This window comes from Aotus nancymaae, unplaced genomic scaffold, assembly GCF_030222135.1.
Source record: "Aotus nancymaae isolate 86718 unplaced genomic scaffold, 86718_ANA_hifiasm-v0.15.2.pri h1tg000062l, whole genome shotgun sequence".
Classification (NCBI taxonomy): Eukaryota; Metazoa; Chordata; class Mammalia; order Primates; family Aotidae; genus Aotus; species Aotus nancymaae.
The window spans coordinates 1168163-1195554 of NW_026988476.1; the positions used below are offsets into that span (position 1 = coordinate 1168163).

Here is a 27392-nt window from a genome sequence, read left to right on the forward strand (position 1 = left end):
GCGGTGGTGCAATTTTGAATCACTGTAACCTCTGCCTCCCAGGTTTAAGCAATTCTCCTTCCACAGCCACCACCCACCCTCTGACCCCACCTGCCTCTATGCCCAGTTGATTTTTGTGTTTTTTTGTAGAGACACAGTTTCACCATGTTGGCCAATCTGGTCTCGAACTCCCAACCTCAAGTGATCCACCTGCCTCGGCCTCCCAAAGTGCTGAGATTACAGGCATGAGCCAACAAGCCCAGCCTCTCATAGCTGTTAGTTGAGAATGTATTTTCATTCTCATAACCATGAAAGAAATGCATAGATTTTTAAAACATTCAGTAAATGCCTCTGAATCCAAAGTCAATACCAAATCTACTATTTACTCATTTTTAAATGATAATTTTAAGGTAGATGTTTTTCTTACAACCTTAATTGTGATCACTTTATGGTTCTTTAATTATGGAACTTACAGACTTCATAGTTAACTTTAAAAGTGTTTTGTTATATTTCTCATACCCACCCCCTGCCACTCTGTAAATTAGACTAGTACTTTACTCCACATTTCAGGTAAAATATTGCTTAATAGTAACATTGATCAAGTACTTACTTTTTTGGGGGAACTTTTCTAATGCTTTACTTTTATAATCCTCAAAGTAACTCTATGATTTAATAATTATCCCCATTTTAAGAAAAAGGAGACCCAAAGAGGTTAAGTAAAGCTTTTCTAAGATTATACAACTTGGAAGGGGTAACCCAAATAGTCTGCCTTCAGAGCTTTAACTACTTCCAGAGCCTCAGTTGCTACTGTGCCTACAGAGGGTCTGCATACATTCAGCCCTATTGGTACTCTCTGTTCTGAGTCTAAGCTCACTCTGCCTTGGATGAGTCTTTGCTCTGACCCCATTAGTAGTTCTGTCCCATCCCAGGCAAGGCAGCACTATGCAGGTGTGTGACCTGTCCATTAAGTGTGGATATGAAAGGTAGTGTTTTGCCAATGTGCTGGAATTCTAACTGAGCCCTTATAAAATCTGATTTTTTGGCTGAATGCATTTTCTGTCGGCTCACATCATGGCAATTAATTCTGCTATGAATAACCAAATCCATTAAGATTATGTCATCTTTTGTCTCAAAATTTTCTGGGAACCTAGTCTTCTTACATCACAGGTATCTGTATCGGTTTAATTCATTCAGTCACCAAGTCTTATTACTTGCTATTTCAAGCTTTCTTATATCTGTCATAAAATGGTGGGTAAGTAAACATTAAAATATGTACATTTTAAAAATGTTTATTAATTTAAAATGACACAACCCACTATATGTTAACATATATAATATTTTTAGGAAAATAACTGTATTCAAAAATGTTTAATGTCATTAGAGGGATGGATTGTTGTACATTATGGTATGTCTCCTTGATGTCTGGCTGTAAGAAGACAGCTGGATTATCTGCTTCTCCATTCAGGCTGTTGCAATTTGTTGGTTGGTTTGAAGTATATGAAGAAAACTTTGCCTCTCACACGTATGAAACTGAAAAGGGGAAGAGTATTTATTAATAACAGCCTTTTCAGATAATTGTGGACTTTTTTTGTACCATACCAAACTTGATAAGGGGTAGTTTCTTAAAGGTTCATTAGTTGCAGTAAAAAATCTGAACCTGTAATGAATGAACTCTGTACTCTTATGATAAATCCATTGGTCTGTCTTGCACAGAATGGATCTTATGTAATGTTATTCATGGATCATTTGGAAAATATTTGTTTACTGAATTATGTAGATCTTCCAAATGTTGACACATTTTGAGTATACTTGATACATTTCATTATTCAAAAAGTCACATTTGTTAATATCACTGTTCTTATCAGAAAAACCTTTAAAGTATTAGTAAGCTTTCTGGATCGTATTTTTTTTTTTCTTGAGACAGAGTCTGACTCTGTCACCTAGGCTGGAGTGCTGTACATGATCTTGGCTAACTGTAACCTCCACTTCCTGGGTTCAAGCAATTCTACTGCCTCAGCCTCCTGAGTAGCTGGGATTATAGGCATACACCACCACACCTGGCTAAATTTTGGATTTTTAGTAGAGGTGGGGTTTCACCATGTTGGCCAGACTGGTCTCGAACTCCTGAACTCAAGTATCTGCCTGCCTTGGCCTCCTAAAGTGCTAGGATTACAGGCGTGAGCCACCGTGCCTTGCCAAAAATGCAACTTTAAAAATAATATAATTAACTATAATTACTGTACAAAACTTATGAAGGATAAATACTTAAATTCAAATTTCAAACAGCCCCTTAAATGGACATTATACATTAGCAATTGTCTGAGTCTCTTTTTGCTTAGAAAAATTACCTTAGGTACATAAACAGAAAAGAGGTAATTAACTCTCTACCCATTGATAGGCTGGACAAACACCTTAATTCTTACATTCCAACTTGTCCCACCAGAGAACATCACTGACCTTCAGACCCCATTATTTGTTACCAAATCACCTGCCTTAATTTCAACATGCTCAAGTTGAAGACATGTTACAACTAATCTTCCATCTACTGTATTTTGGGATTCTGTGTCCTGGTGACTTAACAAGGCTCCTGACTTTCAGTAGCCAATTCAAATCATAATATCAAATGGAATCTACCTGAGTAGCATTCTTGAGGCAAAATCCCTTTTGTTACATGTTGATTCTTAATAACTTCAATTATGATGATACTTACTGATAATTGCAAAAGGTAAAACGTGTCATTCTTACCTAATGAGTCTGAGAGAAAGAAATTTTGTGTAGTACTGTCACAAATTCGCTACCTTTCTAGGAAAGTAGAGAACAAAATGTTCATAGCAGATGCTTTACTTGGATTAGTCAAGGATATGATGCATAACTAAAAAATAATAATTTTAATTTTATTTTCTGTACACAAAAGTCATTTAAGTGTCAAAACCATACTTTTAGGCCATCTTGAGGCTACAGGATATTTTCCAGTCATATCGGTATATTTATCAATGAGTGAATCTAATTTGTGGAAGAAAAGAGTTAATAGGAGGAAACTTCAAGTAGAGGCTGAAAGTAAAAACTTATAAAAATAGAGGGCCAGAGAGATTAAGAATTTCTTACCAAGGCTGACAAATGCTACACTGACTAACTAGAAGCTGCAGAAAATTTGACAAAGATGAAGCCAGGCATTTAAGTCTAAACATTCTCTGAGGGGTCCTAAAGACCAGAGAAATATCAAAACAAGAAATGGTAAGAGTAGGAAAAAACACACTTATGTAACATTGAAATACCTATTATGTATTCAGCACTATGTTAGCAGTTTGCAGGATAAAACATAGCCCAGAGAGCTTACAATATTGTTAAAGGAACAAGACATAGACGTTCTGTGTCACTTACCATTTAAATAGCAATCCAAATAAAACATATAGGAAGGAAGACAAGGGACAGATACGATACAAGTAGTTGAGAAGGCTTCATAGCCAAGGCTGAACCTGAGCCAGGCCCTTAAACATAGAACTTTAACAGACAGAAATTGGAAAGGGCATGAGCAGAGGCCAGAAGGTAAGAGAGAACATAGGTCAGTGGGGAGACTGGACAGGGGCTTGCACAGAGCAGACAGATAGCATCAGCCATACTTGTGAGGGTCTTAAATGGTATTCTTATATAATTTTAAGTTATAAAATGTTTGTGAACATGATTAAAGTATTATAATTTTAATCGAGTATGACTTTAAATGTATTTTCATAAGAAACTATTTTAGAATTACTTAGAGGAGGAGTGAGAACAGAAAAAAATAGAGTAATTACAGTTGTGAAGTTGTAAACCAGAGTGGCCCATAGACCCTTGGGGTCCCTGACACCCTTTCAGAGGATCTTTGAGATCAAAATTATTTTCATAATACTACTAAGAATATTTGCTTATTTCACAGTGTTGACATTTGCACTGATGGTACAAATGCAGTGGTGAACAAAGCTGCTAGTGTTGAGACAGTGGGACCAAAGTGTACTAGTAGGATTGTATTTTTTTTTTAAACACAGCTTTATTGGGATATAACTATGTAATGAACAGAAAAAGCATATATTTAAGGTGAACAATTTGATTAATTTTTACATATACATACACCCAAGAAACCCATTTTGATCATTTCCAAATGTTTCCCCGTGTCCCTTCATAACCTGTCTCTCCCTACACCCTCATTCTCAGACACCACTGATCTACTTCCTGTTTGGCTGCAGGTTAGTTTGGCAGTTCTAGAATTTCATAGAAATGGAATCATATAGTAAGTACTCCTTGTTCATGCTAACACTAATCAAAGGAGGAGACAGACAAAGTTGACATCAGAACAAGGAAACCCTGGGTAGAGAGGGTCATTTCATCACAATAAAACATCAGTTCACCGAGCAATGTTCGGAATAATCCATAGACGGAATAATCCCAAATGTCTATGAACCCAGTAACAGTTTCAAAATACATGAACAAAACTGACCAACCTAGAGTGAGAAAAAGACAAATACACAATTATAGTAGGGGGGTTTCAATACCTCTGTCTCTATAATGGGTAAAACAAATAATACAGAAAATCAGTAAGGATACAGGAGACTTGAACAATCAACTTGATTTAATTGACATTTATAAACACTCCACCCAGCAACAGAAAACACATTATTTCTAAGTGCACATGGAACATTTATCAAGATTGATTATATTCTGGGTCATAAAACAAGTTTCAATAATTCAAAAGGACTTAAATCATACAAAGTATGTTCTCTTACCACAACAGAATTAAATTAAAAATTAATGACAGAAAGCTGAAAAATCCCCAAATATTTGAAATGAAACATTACACTCCTAAACAATCAATAAGTCAAAGAGTAAATCACAAGGAAAATTAGGAAATATTAGGCTAGTCCTTGACTGTAAGTCACGGCTGAAGAGATATGCTAAGCAACAGTCTGCAAGTAAGAGACAGGGAGTCCCAGTATTAGCCTTGGTATAATTTAGTTGCTTAAAAATAAAAATGCCGCCTGACAGTGCATTAATCGTATGATGTCCAGGTGATGGAATGTTACAGTTCCATGGATACCGGTTCTGTGTAGACTGTCTGGGGTTCAGTTTGGGAGCCAGGCTTTAGGGCTGTTGACAAAGTAAAGGAAATTGAGAGAAGAGCAATTGGAAGGAAAAGTTAATGCTGCTGAGTCTAGGTTAAAAAAAAAAAAAAGGAGAAGCTGGACAGTTTTTTCTGATAACTTAAAAATAGCAACTTCTGGCAGAAAATAAACTCATTCTCTTTAGTTATAGAAAGCAGATCTAGGACCCTCCTCTGTTAGCTACCAGGATGTAGATACTGATTTTGTAGTTAAGTGATCAACCAGCTCCTTGTTGCTCTTTTCAGGGATGGTATAGAATGGAACTTTCTGAGAATAGATGATTTTAAAAGATTTTTCCAGCTCTTGGAAGTATGTGTGAGTAGACTCCAGGACCAATCACCCCACTGATCACCCTTTTTGGTTTTACTGATATAGCAGCCAAACAGGCTGCTGTTTCTAGCAAAACTCAAGACAGATTCCTGGGCCCACAGTGACTTCAGACAACCCTTAAGTAGCTGAACTTCAATGGGAAGATAATCTCAACTCTCAATGCTGTCTATTTTTACATTGACAATTTTGCTTTTTGTTTTGTTTTGTTTTCTGAGCCAAGGTCTTTCTCTGTCACCCAGGCTGGAGTGCAGTGGTACAAACAAAGCTCACTGCAGCCTTGACCTCCAAAGCTCAAGTGATCCTCGCTCCTTAGCCTCCTGAGTAGCTGTGACCACAGGTGCATGCCCCCATGCCCAGCCAATTTTTTAAAAAACTTTTTGTAGAGACAGAGCCTCACCAAACATTGGCCAGGCTGGTCTTGAACTCCTGGACCCAAGCAGTCCTCCCACCTCAGCCTCTCAGAGTGCTGGGATTACAGGCATGAGCCACTGCACCTGGCTGACAGATTTGCTTTTTAAGGCATTACTGTTAGACAGGGGGTCAGGGAAGCCTCTCCTCAGTTTCTCATATAGTAACCTCACCCTGTAGAAAAATCTTCCTTTGGTGATTCTTTCCAAAGCAGAGCTCTAGAACAGGGTTTTTCATGTGGGGTTGGTCTGTCACCTCCTAGACAGTATATATGAAATTGTGTGTGTGTGTGTGTTTCTGAGGAGAAGGGGCTTTGTTATTCATTAGATTCCTGAAGGGATGTATCTATAAGATTAAGAATCACATAACCTCTCTTCTTAGCTAAGGCAAATCTCTCTTTTTTCCTTTTTATACTGAATAGCTTTCAGCTACCTTTAGTTAAATTCTTCAGACTGAGGTGTGGTAAATTGTTCAACAAGGACCAGGTTAATTGGAAGCCTCCCCTGAGCTCCCTGCTTGGGTGCAGGGCCCTCCTGCTGTGATCTTAAAGCATACCCTGCATACTTCTGTCAGAGCACTTGTTACATCATACTGAAAGGCTCTGTTTATGGGATTATCTCTCATTATTAGATTTGAAGGGTTGGCCTGTGTTATATTAATTTTTGTATCCCCAACACCCAGCATCATACTAGGTATATGATAGATGCTCAAAAATGTCGCTGGCCTGAACTATGTGAACCGTCATAAGTCAACAGATTCTTCTTTCCCTCCCAAGCAGCCATTATGTTCCAAGCACGGACCCTGAGCTAGGTACGAAATTAGGCATTGAGAAAACAGGGGTAAGCTCCCAGTATGGAGCTTATGGGCTATATGTGGAGAGAACAGGATATTTGCCACCCACTGGAACTGCCACATGTGAGCCATGTGCACTTACAGTGGTGATGACCTTGCAAAAATTTCCCCTTCTATGACAGACATTAGTTATGTGCACACGTATTCAGCCGTTTTCATCACTCAAAACAAAAATGAAAATGCTCTTTCTAGTCTTCCTCAAAACCATCCATTAAATCTCTCTTTAAAATCCTTTCTATTTGAATATAGCTGTTAATGTTTTCCCTCTAAAAATAGAAAATTTAGACTGCAGTTGCTGATGAAAGAAGTGTCAGCATTGAGCACCATGTTCTGCATGTAGAAGTGGGTTGTTTTTTTTTTTTGCTTTTGTTTTTTAAAACCTAAAGGAAAACTTCATGATTAAAATAAAAATAAGGCAGAACCTTCATACCTGGTTCACTAGTATGTTCTTTTTCTCTTCTAGCTTATAAATCTGTTTAGTCATATGGATTTGGGTTTATGTGTGACCCTATTTTTCTGTGCTGCAAATGTGCCATCAGCTTCTAAGTATAGGCTTTTCCCAGTAGTTGACTTGGGCAGGATCTGCCCACAGAACTAGGCATATGGAGAGTCTAAGTCCAGAGCACCATGCTGTCTCTGTTCTAAAGATCATTGCACTTAAGAACTTCATGACTCTGGGGAGTATATTGAAAGCCATCCATAGATGTGTATTTCAGAAGATGTATTTGACACACCCACCTGAAGACTCTGATCTAGTAGATATGAGCTAAGGCTCCAGCATCAATAGTTTTAAGTAACCCCACTAACATAGGAGAAGGCTTCTTTTATGTGGTCACTGAAGTTAGTAAATTGCTTATATATACAAATATCTGCACTGCTTAGAGGGAATATGGCTTTCTGACTTCCTCGGTTGCGTCTCAGAGGTATTTGAAATAATGCCGTTTCCACCTCATTCACTGTTCTCACTGCCCGAAACACGCTTTCCCTAAGTATCAGCATCATCGTGTCTGTTTATTGTCTGTTTCCAACTCTAAAATGTAAGCTTCATCTGAGTGAGCATTTTTTCTCCTCTGTTCATTGATTCATTACAAGCTTCCAGAACAGTGCCTGGCATGTTGTAAGCAGTCAGTAAATATTTGTTGAATGACTACTATTAGTGTGGTTATTCAGATATGTTATTAGCTAAAAAGATTTCTTGAACTGCCCTGGAAACCTAACCTCTTCCATCTGTAGCATTTTCCATAATAGAGTATTCCAACTGCCAAATAACAGATGTGCAAGTGAAAATGGCCAGCATTACCATACAGAGAAGTTGGTTAGTTCTTGATGGATTGCAACTTTATTTCAAAACAGGATGTGAAATGGTCTGACTTTGGGTTTCCTGGAAGAAATGGACAGGAAAGTACATTGTGGATTGGCTCCTTGGGAGCCCACACACCCTGTCATCTGGACTCCTATGGTTGTAACTTGGTATTCCAGGTACAAGGAAGGTAATGTGTGTGTGTGTGTGTGTGTGTGTGTGTGCGCGCGCGTGCACGCACGTGTGCACACATGCAGTCGGGGTGGCAGAGAGAATAGGGCACTACCCCAAGGCCTAGTCTCAGCCCCATCCTGTCAGCCTGCCTCATGATTAGGCAGACCTGTTAACCTCTGGTTTTGGTTCCTTCTCTGAAATGAGAACAGTTGCAATGGTGGTTTACAGGTGCGTGCCTTGCCATGATCAAGATTGTCTTCAAAGACTTAATTCTAGAACTCTGGGATTCCACTCCCAGGTCAGCTAGACAGCTCTCTGTTTGGTCTTTATTTATTTATTTTTTTGGAAATTAGGGACATTTGAGACAGTGTTGCTCTGTTGCCCAGGCTGGAGTGCAATGGCATGATCATAGCTCCTGGACCCCAAGCCATACTTCCACCTCAGCATCTCGACTATGTAGGACTACAGGTGTTTGCCACCATGCCCAGATAATTTTTAAAAAAACTTTTTGTAGAGATGGAGTCTTGCTATGTTGCCCAAGCTAGTCTTGAACTCCTGGCCTCAAGCTATCCTCCTTCCTTGGCCTCTCAAAGTGCTGGTGTGAGCCACTATGTCCTGCCTGTGCTTAGCTTTTCTTTTTTACATAACAGATGATCATTTTCAAACTTCTATTTAAAAATGGGAACATGCTTTCTCCAAATCTAAATAAATAAGAGCAGAGCAGTTTGTTGAAAGGAAGAGGTTTCACTGTTACCCTCAAGCCCCCCTCCAAGGGATGCCAGTGATCCTGGTTTGAAAAATACTGGACCCTTTCAACTCTAAATTGTAGTTTGTGCCTACCTGACACAATATGGTATATTGTTACCTTTGGTCAGTTTTTGTCTCCATCTATCTGTGGACTCTAGAAGATATAAGGGACAGGCAGTGCTTTTGATATACCTGGTTTCTGGAGTTCTTTGAGAGTCTTAAGTGTTTGTGCCACTTGGAGGATGTACTCAGATGTACGTGCAGCCTATTTTCCCCTAATTAACAATGCCTCAGTCTTTTCTCCTGCCTATGTGGGACATTTACAGGGCATCACAGAGAGTAAAACAGAAAAGGCCGTGTGCAAGTTCTCAGACCTATTAGACATGAAAGTGGATTCAAGAGAATCAGTCAGTATGTCTGTGGATACATTTCACATGTGAAGAACTCTGGAAATTACAGAATGATAAAAGTCCACTCTCTGATGCATTCAGTCTTTATGAAAGGGTATAGACTGTGTCACATGTAGCTACACACTGTGGATGCAACAGTGAATCAAATGAGTGTGGTCTCTACCCTTGTGGAGTTAACAGGCTGAAATCTTAAACTTGGTAAGAGAGACATCATTTTAAGTAGCTGCTGTCCACGTGTTCTGAATTGGTAAACAAGCCAAAGAAAATCAAGTTGGAAAAACAGTATCAAAAAATACCTGAATTTTCTTTCTATGATGTAAAGTTAATATTATTTTAACTTTATAAGACATTTTCTGACCTTATATAACTCTGGAATAATAAAACAGCTTTAGTAAATATCCTTTGAGTATCCTTCTATACAGGGACCATGTGTTACAGTAGACACAGAGGTGAGGGAGTAAGACACCCTCTCTACCGTGGGAGAGTTTACAGCCAGAGTGCAGGCAAGCCGACAGACAGCTGGGATACAAGGCAGAATGCCCATGCTCTAGAGGAAGGTTTCACAGAGCTGTGGGACTGAAAAGTGGAAAAGGTCATGTTCCTGTTGGAAAGATCAGGGAAGATTTCATAGAGGAGCTGCCTCTTGTGGGCCTTGAAGGATGAATAAATGCTCAAAAGACCCAGATGGGAAGGGCAGAGGGTGCCTGGGAAAGCATGCGGTGTAGAGAGGACCCCTTGAGTTGTCCAGTGTAGTGTGCATTGGAGACGGAGTAAACCAGAAAGGCAGGTAGGTTGAGGCCCCAGGGTCTTGACTCCCAGGCAAACACTGTTTATTCTCTGTTCTTTCAGCATGAAGACCATGAGAGGTTTTTAAAGCAGGGGATGACATGATGATTGAATACCTTTTCTCATAGGATTCATGCATTTTACATTTTTTATGCCAAACAAAGCAGATTAGATGGGATGGTTATCATTATGACCATTCCTTTGGGAAATATTGCTATGGTGCAGGGGAAGGAACTGGGATCTGGAGAAGCCAGGAAATCTGTGACCTAGTTCTGAATGCACCACCACCCCACTGAGCAAGCTCTGAGTCTTTCTGCCACTACTTTGAAAATGAAATTAGACTGATGATCTCTTCAGAGCCCTTCCAGCTCTAACATTCGAAGCATATCAATATTGAAAACTGCTTTCAAACTAATCATACAGTGGAATGGAGCCGCTCTTAAAGCTTAAATTAAGTTTAAATTAAAGCTTTGAGATGAAGCAAACAGTTTTTGAACCTCAGTGGTTTTTAAGCTGATGACTGTAAATTGATAGGCTGCCTTATAGCTCTAAAATGAATTTTTTTTTTTTTTTAGATACAGGGTCTTGTTCTGTTGCCTGTATCTAAACAGTGGCACAATCATAGCTCACTGCCACCTTGAACTCCTGGGCCCAAGCAATCCTCCCATCTCAGCCTCCTGAGTAGCTAGGACTACAGGCACATGCCGCCACACCTGGCTAATTTTTTAAGAAAACTTTTTTATGGGGACAGGGTATTGCTATGCTTACCATGCTCCAAAGTTGGTCTCTAACTCCTGGCCTCAAGCAGTCCTTCTGCGTCGGCCTCCCAGAGTGCTGAGGTTACAGGCAATGAGCCACCACACATGGCCTGAATATGAATATTTACTGAAGAGTAAAGCATTTCACTACTTCTATAAAACCTTCAAATTTCCAAAGCAAAATAAGACTTCAGTATTCACTTCTTAGTTTGAAAACAGCAGCCCCTGTTTCTTGGTTCTGAAAGGACTCGATAGCCCCACTCTAACAACTGCAAGGGGTCACTAGAGGGCTTTGGGCTTCTCTTCTCAGTACTAGGTTTTTTGCTCCTTTCTCTTTGCTTGCCCATCTAGGCAACTAAATTTTGGGGTCTCATTCTTTTCTCCTACTTCTCTCGCTTTTGCCTCGGATGTCTTTCCCCTATTGGCATAAAGCATTGGTCTGATGTTTCCATTTTCAAAACTGTTTTAAGTGACAAACATTTTACAGTTTTCTTTTTGAAAATTCCTACATTATACTACTTTATTTATGTGGCATTATTTGTGCATGTCCACTCCCTAACGGATTAACTTAGCAAATGTTTAACTTAAGGAATTTATAACCCAAACTGGGAGAAGTCTGGAAACTATTTGGTGGATGGAACTGTGAGTGTTTTCTCCGAATAAGATAAGAATACAGATATTTGAAAGAGTTGGGGTTATTATGGACTAGCTCTAGAATCAGGAATGAAAACTATTTATGAGAACGTAGACTTTGATTTGAGATAAGAAAGAATGATCTTGCAAGCTAGATTCTGTCCCAGCAATGGAAGGGCCCCTCAGTTGCTGCACAGCCTTCCACCAGGTATCCACAGAGGGATTCTAGCGCTGAGTCAGAGATGGCCAAGTTGATCACTGATGGTGCCTGTATTCTTTAGGGATTGAATTTAAATGAGTAAAAATGAACATTTATCTTTTTCCGTCTTACATGTTTTATCTTTAAGGTCAGAGTACTAACTTGTACCTTTTTTTTTTTAATTAGGAAACGATGGCATCTCTTTCCTCCTGAAGATACTCCTTTCCTTTATCCAACTAGAATCCCTTATGAAGAATCTAGTGTGTTCAGTAAAATCAATGTTGTCAATCCTGATTTAAAGCGTTTTCCTCAGTTCCAGAAAGCTCAAAGACATATGGTTACACTGAGCCCAGGACAGGTAATGGGGCTTTAAAACATTAATGACCTGCCAGGGGACACCACAGCTGAACTCTCTCAAGTCCTTTTGCTATGTGCTTCCCCTCCCCACGCAGTACAAACGAGAATGGCTTCCTTCCCTCTGCTCTGCTATTAGCAGGAAGCTTCCCCAGCGGTAGGCTTCAGACCCAGACACATCCGCTTCACAGCTCCTGGAAAGGAAATGGGAAGAGGGAACACAGCTCCTCCTATTGGTAAAGAGGAGAATGGACCTTGGAGGAAGACAGAAAACGTTCAAGGCATGGGTACTTGAGCATCTCTGGAACACTTATTCACAGTTAATATCTGTTCAATGATAGAACTGAATCCAGACACATAAACACAGGTTGGAATGCATCCAAGTGTGGGCCAACAGGGGCAGAAGGAACTGAGAATGTTTGCTTTTAAGCAAGAACGGATGTTGTTTTCATAAATTACTAACTGAAACATTTCCGAAGGTATTGTACTTAGTGCTGCTTCCCAGTGAGGAAAATTCCCTTTACATCATTGGCGCTTGCTGTCTGATATTTCATTAATAATTTGAAAGATTTTCTTAGTCACTTAAGGAGACTTTATTCTCTTGATTATCCCTCTCTCCTGCCTGTGTCTTCCTTCCATTGTACCCATCTCACTGGCTCTTTTCCTGCTTCCTTCACTCAAGCGCTATCAACTTAAACAATTTCACTTGCACTCAGTTGCCGCAACCTGTTAGTCACTCTGGATTCCCCTCTCACCACAGCCTCTGACAAAAACTAATTTTTTTCTATCTTTGTAGATTTGACCATTCTGGACGTTTCACACAGTACAATATTATAACCCAGGGCGTTCTGTGTCTGACTTCTTTCACATAGCATAATGTATTCAAGGGTCATCCACGTTGTAGAATGTTACTAGCACTTCATTTTTTATAGCTGAATAATATTCCATTATGTGAATATACAACATTTTGTTTATCCATTCATCAGTTGATGGACGTTAGGGTTGTTTCTGCTTTGTTGGCTATTATAAGCAATGCTTCTTTGCACATTCGTGTACAAGTTTTCTGTGTACATATGTTTTCAATACTTTTGGGTATATACCTAGGAGTAGAATTGCTGAGTCATATGGTAACCCTCTGTTTTGCTTTTTGAGGAATTGCAAACTGTTTTCCATAGCAGCTATCCAATTTCACATTCCGACCAGCAATGGATGAGGGTTCCAATTTCTTCACATATTTCTCAACACTTGTTGTTTTCCTTTTTTATTATTATTTTTACAGCCATCCTAGAGGGTGTGAAATGGTTGCCAAATCATTTTCTCTTCTGTCTTTTAGCCAAATTTGAATGAGTGGTTTTGTGTATTTTCCTTACATCCTGTCCATTCTTTTTTTCTTAATTGCATTTTAGGTTTTGGGGTACATGTGAAGAACATGCAAGATTGTTGCATAGGTACACATATGGCAGTGTGATTTGCTGCCTTCCTCCCCATCACCTATATCTAGCATTTCTCCCCATGTTCTCTCTCCCCAAATCCCCAGTCCCCGCTGTCCCTCCCCTATTTCCCCCCTACAGACCCCAGTGTGTGATGCTCCCCTCCCTGTGTCTATGTGTTCTCATTGTTCAACACCTGCCGTTGAGTGAGAACACGCAGTGTTTGATTTTCTGTTCTTATGTCAGTTTGCTGAGAATGATGGTTTCCAGGTTCATCCATGTCCCTACAAAGGACACGAACTCATTGTTTTTGATGGCTGCATAATATTCCATGGTGTATATATGCCACATTTTCCCTGTCTAGTCTATCATCAGTGGGCATTTGGGTTGGCTCCAGGTCTTTGCTATTGTAAACTGTGCTGCAGTGAACATTCGCGTGCATATGTCCTTGTAGTAGAAGGATTTATAATCCTTTGGATATATGCCCAGTAATGGGATTGCTGGGTCAAATGGAATTTCTATTTCTAGGTCCCTGAGGAATTGCCACACTGTCTTCCACAATGGTTGAACTAATTTATACTCCCACCAACAGTGTAAAAGTGTTCCTATTTCTCCACATCCTCTCCAGCATCTGTTGTCTCCAGATTTTTTAATGATCACCATTCTAACTGGCGTGAGATGGTATCTCAATGTAGTTTTGATTTGCATTTCTCTAATGACCAGTGATGATGAGCATTTTTTCATATGTTTGTTGGCTTCATGTATGTCTTCTTTTGTAAAATGTCTGTTCATATCCTTCACCCACTTTTGAATGGGCTTGTTTTATTCTTGTAAATCTGTTTTAGTTTGTAGATTCTGGATATCAGCCCTTTGTCAGATGGGTAGACTGCAAAAATTTTTTCCCATTCTGTTGGTTGCCGATTGACTCTAATGATTGTTTCTTTTGCTGTGCAGAAGCTGTGGCATTTGATTAGGTCCCATTTGCCTATTTTGGCTTTTGTTGCCAATGCTTTTGGTGTTTTGCTCATGAAGTCCTTACCTACGCCTATGTCCTGAATGGTTTTGCCTAGATTTTCTTCTAGGGTTTTTATGGTGTTAGGTCTTATGTTTAAGTCTTTAATCCATCTGGAGTTAATTTTAGTGTAAGGTGTCAGGAAGGTGTTCAGTTTCTGCTTTCTGCACATGGCTAGTCAGTTTTCCCAACACCACTTATTAAACAGGGAATCCTTTCCCCATTGCTTGTTTTTGTGAGGTTTGTCAAAGATCGGATGGTTGTAGATGTGGTGTGTTGCCTCTGAGGACTCTGTTCTGTTCCATTGGTCTATGTCTCTGTTTTGGTACCAGTACCATGCTGTTTTGATTATTGTAGCCTTGTAGAATAGTTTGAAGTCCAGTAGTGTGATACCTCCCGCTTTGTTCTTTTTGCTTAGAATTGACTTGGCTATCCAGGCTCTCTTTTGGTTCCATATGAAGTTTAAGGTGGTTTTTTCCAGTTCTGTGACGAAGGTGATTGGTAACTTGATGGGGATAGCATTGAATCTGTAAATTACTTTGGGCAGTATGGCCATTTTCATGATATTGATTCTTCCTAACCATGAATATGGAATGTTTATCCATCTGTTTGCGTCCTCCTTTATTTCATTGAGCAGTGATTTGTAGTTCTCCTTGAAGAGGTCCTTTACATTCCGTGTTAGTTATATTCCTAGGTATTTTATTCTCTTTGTAGCAATTGTGAATGGCAGTTCATTCTTGATGTGTCTCTCTTTAAGTCTGTTATTGGTGTATAGGAATGCTTATGATTTTCGCACATTGATTTTGTATCCTGAGACTTTGCTGAAGTTGCTTATCAGTTTCAGGAGCTTTTGGGCTGAGACGATGGGGTCTTCTAGATAAACAATCATATCGTCTGCAAATAGACACAATTTGACTTCCTCCTTTCCTGTTTGAATACCCTTTATTTTTTTTCTTGCCTGATTGCTCTGGCTAGAACTTCCAGTACTATATTGAATAGGAGTGGTGAGAGAGGGCATCCTTGTCTAGTGCCAGATTTCAAAGGGAATGCTTCCAGTTTTTGCCCATTCAGTATGATATTGGCTGTCGATTTGTCATAAATAGCTTTTATTATTTTGAGATACGTTCCGTCAATACCTAGTTTATTGAGGGTTTTTAGCATAAAGAGCTGTTGAATTTTTTCAGAGACCTTCTCTGCATCAATTAAGATAATCGTGTGGTTTTTGTCTTTGGTTCTGTTTATATGGTGAATTACGTTTATAGACTTGTGTGTGTTGAACCAGCCTTGCATCCCTGGGATGAAGCCTACTTGATCATAGTGGATAAGCTTTTTGATGTGCTATTGCCATCAGCTTGCCAGTATTTTATTGAAGATTTTTGCCTCTATGTTCATCATGGATATTGGCCTGAATTTTTCTTTTCTTGCTGAGTCTCTGCTGGGTTTTGATATCAGGATGATGTTGGTCTCATAAAATGATTTGAGAAGGATTCCCTCTTTTTGGATTGTTTGGAATAGTTTCAGAGGAATGGTACCAGCTCCTCTTTGTATGTCTGGTAGAATTCGGCTGTGAACCCACCTGGACCTGGGCTTTTTATGGGTGGTAGGCTCTTAATTTCTGCCTCAACTTCAGACCTTCTTATCAGTCTATTCAGGGTTTTGACTTCTTCCTGGTTTAGACTTGGGAGGATGCAAGTGTCCAGGAATTTATCCACTTTTTCCAGGTTTACTAGTTTATGTGCATAGAGTTGTTTGTAATAATCTCTGATGATGGTTTGTATTTCTGTGGACTCTGTGGTGATATCCCCTTTATCGTTTTTTATTGCATCTATTTGATTATTCTCTCTTTTCTTTTTTATTAATCTGGCTAGTGGTCTGTCTATTTTGTTGATCTTTTTGAAAAACCAGCTCCTGGATTTATTGATTTTTTTGAAGGGTTTTTTGTGTCTCTATCTCCTTCAGTTCTACTCTGATCTTAGTTATTTCTTATCTTCTGCTAGGTTTTGAGTTTTTTTGATCTTCCTTCTCTAGCTCTTTCAATTTTGACGATAGGGTGTCGATTTTAGATCTCTTCTTGTTTCTCATGTTGGCATTTATTGTCATATATTTTCCTCTAGAGACTGCTTTAAATATGTCCCAGAGATTCTGGTATGTTGTGTCTTCATTCTTGTTGATTTCAAAGAACATCTTTATTTCTGCCTTCATTTCATTGTTTATCCAGTCAACATTCAAGAGCCAGTTGTTTAGTTTCCATGAAGCTGTGCAGTTCTGAGTTAGTTTCTGAATTCTGAGTTCTAACTTGATTGCACTGTGGCCTGAGACACTGTTTGTTATGATTTCTGTTCTTTTGCATTTGCTGAGGAGTGATTTACTTCCAATTATGTGGCCAATTTTAGAGTAGGTGCGATATGATGCTGACAAGAATGTATATTCTATGGATTTGGGGTGGAGTGTTCTGTAAATGTCTATTAGGTTTGCTTGTTCCAGGTCTGAGTTCAAGTCCTGGATATCCTTGTTAATTTTTTGTCTTGTTGATCTGTCTAATATTGACAATGGGGTGTTAAAGTCTCCCACTATTAGTGTGTGGGAGTCTAAGTCTCTTTGTAAGTCATTAAGAACTTGCCTTATGTATCTGGGTGCTCCTGTATTGGGTGCATATATATTTAGGATCGTTAGCTCTTCTTGTTGCATTGATCCTTTTACCATTATGTAATGTCCTTCTTTGTGTCTTTTGATCTTTGTTGGTTTTAAGTCTATTTTATCAGAGACGAGAACTGGAACTCCTGCTTGTTTTTGCTCTCCATTTGCTTGGTAAATCTTCTTCCATCCCTTTATTTTAAGCCTTTGTGTATCCTTGCATGTGAGATGGGTTTCCTGGATACGGCACACCGATGGGTTTTGGCTTTTTATCCAATTTGCCAGTCTGTGTCTTTTGATTGGAGCATTTATCCCATTTGCATTTAGGGTTAATAATGTTATGTGGGAATTTGATCCTGCCATTTTGATGCTAGCTGGCTGTTTTGCCTGTTAGTTAATGCAGATTCTTCATTGTGTTGATGCTCTTTACCATTTGATATGTTTTTGGAGTGGCTGGTACTGGTTGTTCCTTTCTGTGTTTAGTGCCTCTTTCAGGAGCTCTTGTAAAGCAGGCCTGGTGGTGATGAAATCTCTGAGTACTTGCTTGTTCTTAAAGGATTTTATTTTTCCTTCACTTATGAAGCTTAGTTTGACTGGATATGAAATTCTGGGTTGAAAGTTCTTTTCTTTAAGGATGTCGAATATTGGCCCCCACTCTCGGCTTGTAGGGTTTTTGCTGAGAGATCTGCTGTGAGTCTGATGGGCTTCCCTTTGTGGGTAACCCAACCTTTCTCTCTGCCTGCCCTTAGTATTTTCTCCTTCATTTCAACCCTGGTGAATCTGATGGCTATGTGCCTTGGGGTTGCTCTTCTTGAGAAATATCTTTGTGTGGTGTTCTCTGTATTTCCTGGACATGAATATTGGCCTGCCTTGCAGGCTGGGGAAGTTTTCCTGGATAATATCTTGAAGTGTATTTTCCAGCTTGGATTCATTGTCTCCGTCACATTCAGGTACACCTATCAAACGTAGATTAGGTCTTTTCACATAGTCCCATATTCTTGGAGACTTTGTTCATTCCTTTTTTCTGGAATCTGGCCTTCTTGTTTTATTTCATTGAGTTGATCTTCGACCTCTGATATCCTGTCTTCTGCTTGGTCAATTCGGCTGTTGAAACTTGTGCATGCTTTGCGAAGTTCTCGCATTGTGTTTTTCAGCTCCATCAGTTCACTTATATTCCTCTCTAAGTTGTTTATTCTCATTAGCATTTCATCAAATCTTTTTTCAAGGTTCTTAGTTTCTTTGCATTGGGTTAGAACATGTTCTTTTAGCTCACAGAAGTTTCTTATTACCCACCTTCTGAAGCCTGATTCTGTCATTTCATCACATTCATTTTCCATCCAGCCTTGTTCCCTTGCTGGTGAGGAGTTGTGATCCCTTATAGGAGGAGAGGCGTTCTGGTTTCGGGTATTTTCATCCTTTTTGTGCTGGTTTCTTCCCATCTTTGTGTATTTATCCACCTGCCGTCTTTGTAGTTGTTGACTTTCAGATTGGATCTCCGAGTGGACGTCCAGATTGTTGATGATGAAGTTATTTCTTTCTGTTTCTTAGTTTTGCTTCTAACAGCCTGGCCCCTCTGCTGTAGGACTGCTGAGGTCCACTCCATGCCCTGCTTGCGTGGGGGTCACCTGCAGCAGCTGCAGAACAGTAGGGGTTGCTGCCAGTTTCTTCTTCTGCTATCTTTGTCCCAGAAGGATACCCACCAGATGTCAGTCTGAGCTCCCCTTTATGAGGTGACTCTTTGGATATACAGGGGTCAGGGAGCTGCTTGAGGAGACAGTCTGTCCTTTATAGGAGCTCAAGTGCTGAGCTGTGAGCTCCGTTGTTCATTCAGAGCTGCTGGGCAGGTATGTTTAAGTCTGCTGCAGCAGAACTCATAAACCCCCCTTTTTTTTTTTCCCCAGGAGCTCTGTCCCGGGGAGTTAGGGCTTTATTTATGAGTTTCTGTTGTGCTGCTGGCTTTTTTCAGGGCTCCCCTGCCCAGTGAGTAGGCAGCCTAGTCACTGTGACTGCAGAGGCTTTGCTGAGCTGCTGTGGGCTCCGCCCAGCTGTCATGTGAGCTTCCCTGCAGTCCTGTTTATACGGGTGTAGTTAGAACTGCCTCGGCAATGGCGGGCCACCTCTATAATGGCAGACTCTCTCTGTAATGACGGACTGCCTCAGCTAAGGTGGACTGCCTCAGCAATGGCAAACTACCTCCATAGTGGTGGACTGCCTCAGTAATGGTGGACACCCCTCCACCACACAGCTGAACTGTCCTGGGTTCAGCTGCACTTGCTGTGAGATTCTCAATCCAGGGCATTTCCGACTGCTGTTTTTTTTGTAAGGGTGGGACCAGCCAAGCCTGATCACCTGGCTCCCTGCCTCGGAGCCTTTTTTTTTTTTTTTTTTAGTTGAACGGTCGACTCTCTCCCAGGTGTTCCAGTCGCCTGTTGAAAAGGTGCCAGGATCTCTGTGATTTCCCATGCGGCGACCCACTGTGCCAGTTGAAACAGCCACGCTGAGATTCGCAGTGCTTTTTTGCCCGGGAATCTCCTGGCCTGGCTCCCTGTTTCAGTCCCCTTTTTAATCAGATGAATGGGCAACTCTGCCTTCCCGGAGCTCCAATCGCCAGCTAAAACTGTGCCCGGACCTGTGTATTTTGTACGGAGAACCACTGCACTGAGGTGCCAGCAAAATAGCCCCACTGGTCAAAACAGCCACGCCGGCGAAAACAGCGGTGCTGGCTGAAACAGCCGTGCTGGTGACCCTTGGACCTCGTCCGCCTGAGAATCTCCTGGTCTGTGGGCAATAAAAATCCTTCTGGAAATGCGGCGTCCACTCACCCTCTGTGTTTTCGCTGAGAGCTGCAATCCTGAGCTGCTCCTAATCGGCCATCTTGGATCCCTCCCCCTGTCCATTCTTTAATCTACTCAAACCCAGCTCTCGCACCACTTCACTGGAAACTTTACTCTGATAGGACATGCATAATCCACTAATGACTAAATTAAGTCGCCTTTGATAGTTTCCAGTTTTCCTGAAAGGATCTCTTTTTCCATTTCCCAGTCTTGCCTTATTCATAGCAAATACCAGTAGTTTCCTAAATCTGAAGCCCAAAAGCTTCAGATCATCTCCATCTGCTCTGCTGTCCATAGGAAATCTCATACTGAGTCTGGATAGATGTCACCCTTCTTGACTCTGCCCGTTGCTTTTGTTTATTATACCTTCCTATTTAGATTTTAACATTCAATAAGTGGACCTTTATAAGTATCTCCTGTCCTTCTCAGACTTTCTCTTGATACCACTATTTTAACCATCCCTCAACTTAGAATTTCTCAGCAACTCCTAATGCCTACCAGATAAAATCTAGATTTTTTTTTTTTTTTGAGACGGAGTCTCACTCTTTCACCCAGGCTGGAGTGCAGTTGCATGATCTCGGCTCACTGCAACCTCTGCCTCCCAGGTTCAGGTAATTCTTCTGCCTCAGTCTCCTGAGTAGCTGGGATTACAGCCTTGTGCCACCATGCCCAGCTAATTTTTGTATTTTTAGTAGAGACGGGGTTTCACCATGTTGGTCAGGCTGGTCCTGAATTCCTGACCTCATGATCTGGCCTCCTTGACCTCCCAAAGTGCTGGGATTACAGGCATGAGCCACCGTGCCCGGCCTCAAATCTAGATTCTTATTCTGAAGTCTGGGTCCTTCACCATCCCTAAACTAACTTCCCCACCATGTCTCCCATTATTTCCTCTGCAATAGTAAGACTGACCTACTTGCTATCCTCTATAGTCCTATCTCCTTCACCTCTGCCTCTTATCCTTCCTGGCATGTCCTCATTCTTTTCTCTGTCTAAATGCTCTCCTAGCCCTGGTTCAAATCACACTTTCTCCATCCATGTTGCCCCTGACCTCCCTAGTTCATGCCTGTTTTGCTCACCTCTGAAATTCTCCAACATCATTGTTCACTTAACTTACTACTTCTATAATGCCACTTTCCTATACATTATCTTCTCATTGGCTGTATTTCGAACTGTGCAAAAACAGAAATCATGTCCTATGTGTTTTACGTATGCCCTTTCTCAGAATACATACAACTATTTTGTGATGGAAAGGAGGAAAAATTAGAAACTCAGAACCATGTACTAAGATTTAGGTGCAGATGAAGAAGGTCCAGGATTAAAGAGAATAGAGATGCTGGCAGTTTCTTTTGTAGAGCATGCGAACTTGTCAATAAAAAAGAAATAAAAGGAAAAAGGATTGTGAGGTTTTTTTCTTGCTTTGCTTTTCTCCACCAATATTATCATGAATTCATTTGTATTCCTTTTTTCCCTGACATAAAAATGAAATGTACTGTTCTTGTGCTAACCATTCTTTGTTTGGTTTTTCAGGTTCTGTTTGTTCCCAGACACTGGTGGCATTATGTAGAATCCATTGATCCTGTCACTGTCAGTATAAACTCATGGATCGAACTGGTACTTTTTCATTTTGTTTTGTTTTCTTAAGTAAGTGCAATTCCTGCTTTTAAAAGATATACAAAGTCTGGCTGTGCAACTTGGTAATTATTTTTTTTAACCAATGCTTCCATATTTTTTTGTTGTTGCAGTGCACTATAACGTATGTATTCTGTCCTGTGTTAATGGGTGTTTAGGTTGGAAATAGGAATTTTAGTGGTGTGCCACTCTGTTTGTTTTAAGGACACAGAATGGGCCTGATGTTGGCATGCAGGGTCCTCTCCCTTGACCAGTGTCATTAGGAAAATTGTGCTGGGCCTGGCCAGATTTGCCAATATGTGTCCCTAGTTGCCACTCCTCTCCCACACCATCTGGGCTAAAAACACCTGCTTCTTGGTTCAGGGTCATTACTAATTGCAGAATTCTGTCTTGGCTTCTACATATTCTCAAAGCAGAATCTTTCAGTGCTAGGTTTTTATCATTTCATTTCCACCAGAGGCCTTACCCTTCGATGTGCTGTGCTTAATCCTGGTTGCCTGCTCTATTTGTCAGTTAAAATAGCTGTTTCTTACGCTGAAATCTCTCTTCAACTGGGGCCTTAATTGCAGCTGTCTCTCTTTAACCAGAGGTCCTGAGTGTGTCTCTGCTCTCCCTGACCTGAAGCCTGGATTGCATCTCTCTGCTCTGTTTGACAGCCGCATCCTCTCCCTAGTCTAGTTTTTCCTATCCTTTGCTAATAGGAATGGCTTTGGAATCAGTGGAACAGAAGGAATATTGTAACAGAAAGCTATAATGCCACTTTCCTATACATTATATAACAGAAAGCTATATTGTATGGGCTTAGAGAAGAGGTGTAGCCCTTTAGTCTTAGGCGTGAGGTATGGCAGGAGATCAGTAGCATCACAGAACTTCTGCCTGTAGCATGCTGAACTGGAGTTGCAGCAGATGTCAAGGTAGAATCCATGGAGAACTTCCATTCCCAATGCCACAGTCACATTTACAATAGCCCTGACAGGTGTTTTATCTCCCAAGGAAGTTCACTTGTTAAAGAGTGGAGCTGTCATCTTTTTTAAATATTTGAAGATACCTCCAAGTGTTTCTGTAATCTTTTCTTCTTCTAAGCTCAAAACCCTTTACTTTCTTTAATGGAGTGTTTTTATGTGACTTTTTTTTTTTTCCTTAGACTCTACCATTTTGGCCACAGACTTTGGAATCAGACGGCTTTAAGATAAGCTTTAAGACAGTTACCTTGGTTAGCAATAGCTCTCCCTCCTCCTCATAACAATTTCTACTTAAATACTTCAAGAATAGTTCTCTTAATATATAGCACTTCTACTTTTCAAATGTCAAGAATACTTCTCTTAATATATAGCACCTAAAACGGAGTATCAGTGGGCCTTATTTGGTAGAGTATAAGATTTCTACCCCCACATGATCTCAATCCTGAATATCTCCAGTGCTGCTTGTAATATTTGATTAGTTTTTTTAGTAATCTAATCTCACTTTAGTTTCATATTCAACTCTAAAATATCTGTGCTTTTTTCCACATGATCTTCTGTCAGGCAGGTTGAATCCTATCCTGTACCTATAAAGCTGATTTTAATTCTAAATCCAGTACTTCACAGTTTTCCCTATTTTCAACGTGTTAGTTTGGTTAAACATTCCAGCTTGACAAAATAATTTTAAATTTGGATCTTCTCTGTCCTTTTAGTGAAACTTCTAGCTGGCCTGTGCCCTTTTGACATGTCCCCATTAATTAGACTTTGAATGTATCCTGGCTTTCTGGTACAGGAAGATATCCCAGGATACCCTTTTTCCTTTAGTGTCCGAAACTTGAAGTCAGTCGTTTCTCCAGGTAGCGACAGTTCTGTTTGTAGGGAGTGGTATTTAGAAACAGATCTCAGCTTTAAAGCTGTTCATTGCTCCTGGGTGACACTGTTTCTAGGCTCTTTCAGCGACATAGCTAGAATGTGAGAGAGATAGATGCATAGATAGATAGATGGTAGATAGATGGATAGATAGATAGACAGATACATACATACATACATAGATGAATATTGATATATTTCTAATTCATGTATTTAAGAAATATATATAGGCAATAATGTGCTGACATGATAACAAACCTTAAGGGAGGCATGTCTCACACATGAGCATGACACCCAGTCATCAGACTTATGAACTGTAAGAGGATCTAATTCAAGTTTAACATAATAGAATTTTTTCTTATTTGTTTCTGTATTTTTATCTCTTCTCTTACACTGAAAATCCGCATCCTTAAAAACAGTAATATACTTATTTGTTTGCTATATCCAGCAATATATTTTTTTAGGTGTCAGATTTACATTTCTAAAATTCAAATAGTAATATTACTACTAGCCCTAAAGCTTGCAAGTAAAAATTAAGATTTCTTTGCAATTCTTTGTATTATTAGACTGTATCTGTCACTAAGAGGATAGATACAAAGTCCTTTATTCAGGTGTCATTGTGAAGGAATTCTTTTCTTTTATGGTTATTTTACTAATTGGATATTTAGTTAAGTTCATTTGTTTCAGTTTGTTTTCAATTTTAGGATTTACTTACTTTTTGACAATTTTTATCTAATTTAATATTTCAAATATCTAGAACATTTAACTTGTCAAAACTATATTAAAAGTTATACTCAGGGAAATCTGCCTTTCATCCCTGTTCCATCCACTCCCATTTTTCCCAGCCTTTATAGAGATCCATTTTTGTTCCTTTCTAGTTTATCATTCCAGTGTTTCTTTTAAACATATACATCTCGATATATATATATAAGTAAATGAATACATATATTTATATATATAAATAAGTATATAGTCACATTTACAAAGTACATAGGCATATAATTCATCTTTATTTATTCATATATTTTTTATTTTATATCCTTTATTCCACAGAAAGTAATAAACCATAGTGTTCCACACCTTTCTTTCTTCAACAATAATATCCTGAATTTCACTACATAATAGTCTAGAGAAATATTCACATTTTTTTCTTCAGCCACTGTCTAATGCCCCATTATATGAGTACCCTACTGTTCATTAGTTTCTTTATGGATAGATGTTTGGGTTGTTTCCAATCTTAAAAAATTACAAATAATGCCACTGAATAACCTTGTGCGTATGTTGTTTTATATTTATTGAAGTGTGTCTTTGGGGGAGATCTTAACACTGGATTCGCCAAGTCATAGGGTAAATGCATCTTTAATTTTGTTAGGTTTTGCCAGATTCAGCTTCATTGTGATTGTGCTGTTTTGCATTTCCATTAGTAGTATATGAAAGTGCGTGTTGCCTCCATAGCCTTACCAGTGAAATCTGTTGTTGAACTTTATTGTTTTTGAGTCATAATTAGAAACCAAGGTCATATGATGTTTTCCATGTCATAAAGGAATTCACCAATGTTTGATGTTAGAATTTAGATTGTTTCATGTTTTGTGCATTTAGATCTCTTATCCATTTGGAGATTTTTCACTGGGATACAGTATAAGGTTGAGATCTAATTTTATCTTTTCCTAAATGGTAATAGGATTGTCAGCACCATCATTTATTTTACAATCTGTTTTCCCTTAATGATTTGAAATGTCTGTTTAATCATATACTAGATATCTGAACACATGTGAGTCTATTTTGTCCATTGGTCTTTCTGCCTTTTTTTTTTTCTTTTTTTTTTTTAGACAGAGTTTTGCTCTTGTTTTCCAGGCTGGAGTGCAATGGCATGATCTCGACTCACTGCAACCTCCACCTCTTGGGTTCAAGCGATTCTCCTGCCTCAGCCTCCTGAGTAGCTGGGATTACAGGCACCTGCCACCATGCCCAGCTAATTTTTTGTTATTTTTAGTAGAAATGGGTTTTAGTCATGTTGGCCAGGCTGATCTCAAACTCCTGGCCTGAGGTGATCCACCCACCTCGGCCTCCCAAAATGCTGGGATTACAAGTGTGAGCCACTGGGCCCGGCCCCTTTCTGCCTATTTATTTAGAGAGATTATTAACTTCTGTCATTGCTTTTCTTTTAAGGGTTTTCCTGGCTATTCTTGCCTCTGTTTTTTGTGTGTTCTTTAAAATCAGCTTGTCTAGCTTCAGGAAAAAAAAAACCTTTTGATGTTTTTATCTGATCCATATTATATTTTATATGAGCTTTATGATGTTGAATTATCCTGTCCGCAAATTAGATGCCTTTCCATATGTCCAAGTCCATTTATTGTTTTTGTTTTTACAACTGTGTTTTAAAGTTTTCCTTACATAAGCTTTGCACATTTCTTTTAAACGTTTATTCCTAAGCACAGTAGTATCTCCTTATCCTTGAGGGATATATTCCAAGATCCCCAGTGGATTACTGAAACCCTGAATATTACCAAACCCTACTATGATCAGTCAACACTTTTCTGTTCATGCCTTCCACCTATAAATGTAATGTCTTAACTAAGATGCAAACTTATGCATCTTAACTAAGCACTTATCATGCACTGTGGCTGCAGCTTTGCAGTTTGAGGCGTGATAGCAAAACTAGCATGATTTTTTTTTCCCTTCACAATTTCATAGATAGAAGATTTGTTCTTATAAGCATAGATCTTAGTAACCTCAGCATGCTGGTTTTTTCTCTCCTTATTAAGTCGAGAACTTTCCCTTTTCACTTAAAGAAAGTACTTTACAACTTGTCTTTGGCATATCCAGATTGCCAGCCTCACAACTCTTGTACTTGGAGGCTATTATTAGTAAAATAAGGGTTCCTTGAATACAAGCATTGCAAATACACAACGATCTGATGCTGAGCTAGGTACTAAGTGACTCAGAGGCAGGTAGTATGTACAGTGTGGAGTGGAATGGTGAGAGCTTTCATCACACTACTCAGAACTACGTGTAATTTAAAGCTTATAAATTGTTTATTTCTGGAATTTTTAGTTTAATATTTTCTGACTGAGATTGCCCACGGGTAACTAAAACCGTGGAAAGCGAAACTGCAGATAAGGGAGGACTGCCATATTTCATATGTTTTGCTGCCAGGGTAAGGCCTTCTCTTCCATTCTATCTTCTAACTGGATGTTATTAGTGAATATGATAGCTATTGATTTTTGTGTTAATTTGGATTATTTTATTTTGTGGTAGTTTTTAATTGACTTTCTTGGGTTTTCAGATATCTCTCAGATTACCTGAAAATTAAGATAGTTTTTCTTCTTCCTTTCTAATTTGTTTGCCTGTAATTGTGGGGCGGAGGTGGAGATTTGGTCTGATTACATTGGCTAATACATCCAATTCATTAATAATAGTGGAGATAGTGGGCATCCTTGTCTTGTTCCTGACTCTGAAATGCTAGATTTGGGTCTTAGTTCTATAAAACGTTAATGTATAAAACATTAATGTATAAAAAACATTAATGTGTTTTATCACATTAAATATCCATCAGTTTCTATTTCATTACTTTTTTGTGGTTTTTTAAAATCAGGAAAAGGTATTGAATTTTGTTGAATTGATAGAGATGATTACATAATATTCTTCTTTAGCAAATATCTGGTATTGCAATAAGTAATATCAATTGATTGCCTAATATTGATTCATCCTTAATTGCTGGAACAAATACCACTTGGTTGTGATGTACTATCTTTAAATTTACTATACAATACTGTTGTTCATATTTTATTTAGATTTGAATTTACATGGCCTCAATAACATGAAAGATTTCACCACAGTGTTTTAAAAGGCTAATTATATATGATTTAGTCATCTTTTCTAGAATTTTTCAAAGGATTGAGTATCATTGAGTATAAACAGACTCCAAGGTAGTACTTAGAAGTATGGTAGCTAAGAACTTC

The 27392-nt window shown here is 39.2% G+C and overlaps 1 protein-coding gene and 1 non-coding gene across 10 annotated transcripts in view; one reads left to right on the forward strand and one right to left on the reverse strand.

Moving 5' to 3' along the window:
• HSPBAP1 (HSPB1 associated protein 1) overlaps window positions 1–27392 on the forward strand; it is a 54963-nt gene that overhangs the window by 23536 nt on the left and 4035 nt on the right. For 8 of the 9 annotated variants that reach the window (XM_021673975.2, XM_021673969.2, XM_021673972.2 and 5 more), the window contains 3 exons: window positions 8055–8191; window positions 11895–12066; window positions 21500–21583. In XM_021673975.2, coding sequence (XP_021529650.2) covers window positions 8055–8191; window positions 11895–12066; window positions 21500–21583 — 393 coding nt within the window. The remainder of the gene's footprint in view (window positions 1–8054; window positions 8192–11894; window positions 12067–21499; window positions 21584–27392) is intronic. The other variant, XM_021673976.2, reaches the window with a different exon arrangement.
• LOC135270488 (small nucleolar RNA U13) lies at window positions 23656–23756 on the reverse strand. The gene has a single exon (XR_010338660.1). It is a non-coding gene; the product is annotated as a small nucleolar RNA U13 (small nucleolar RNA).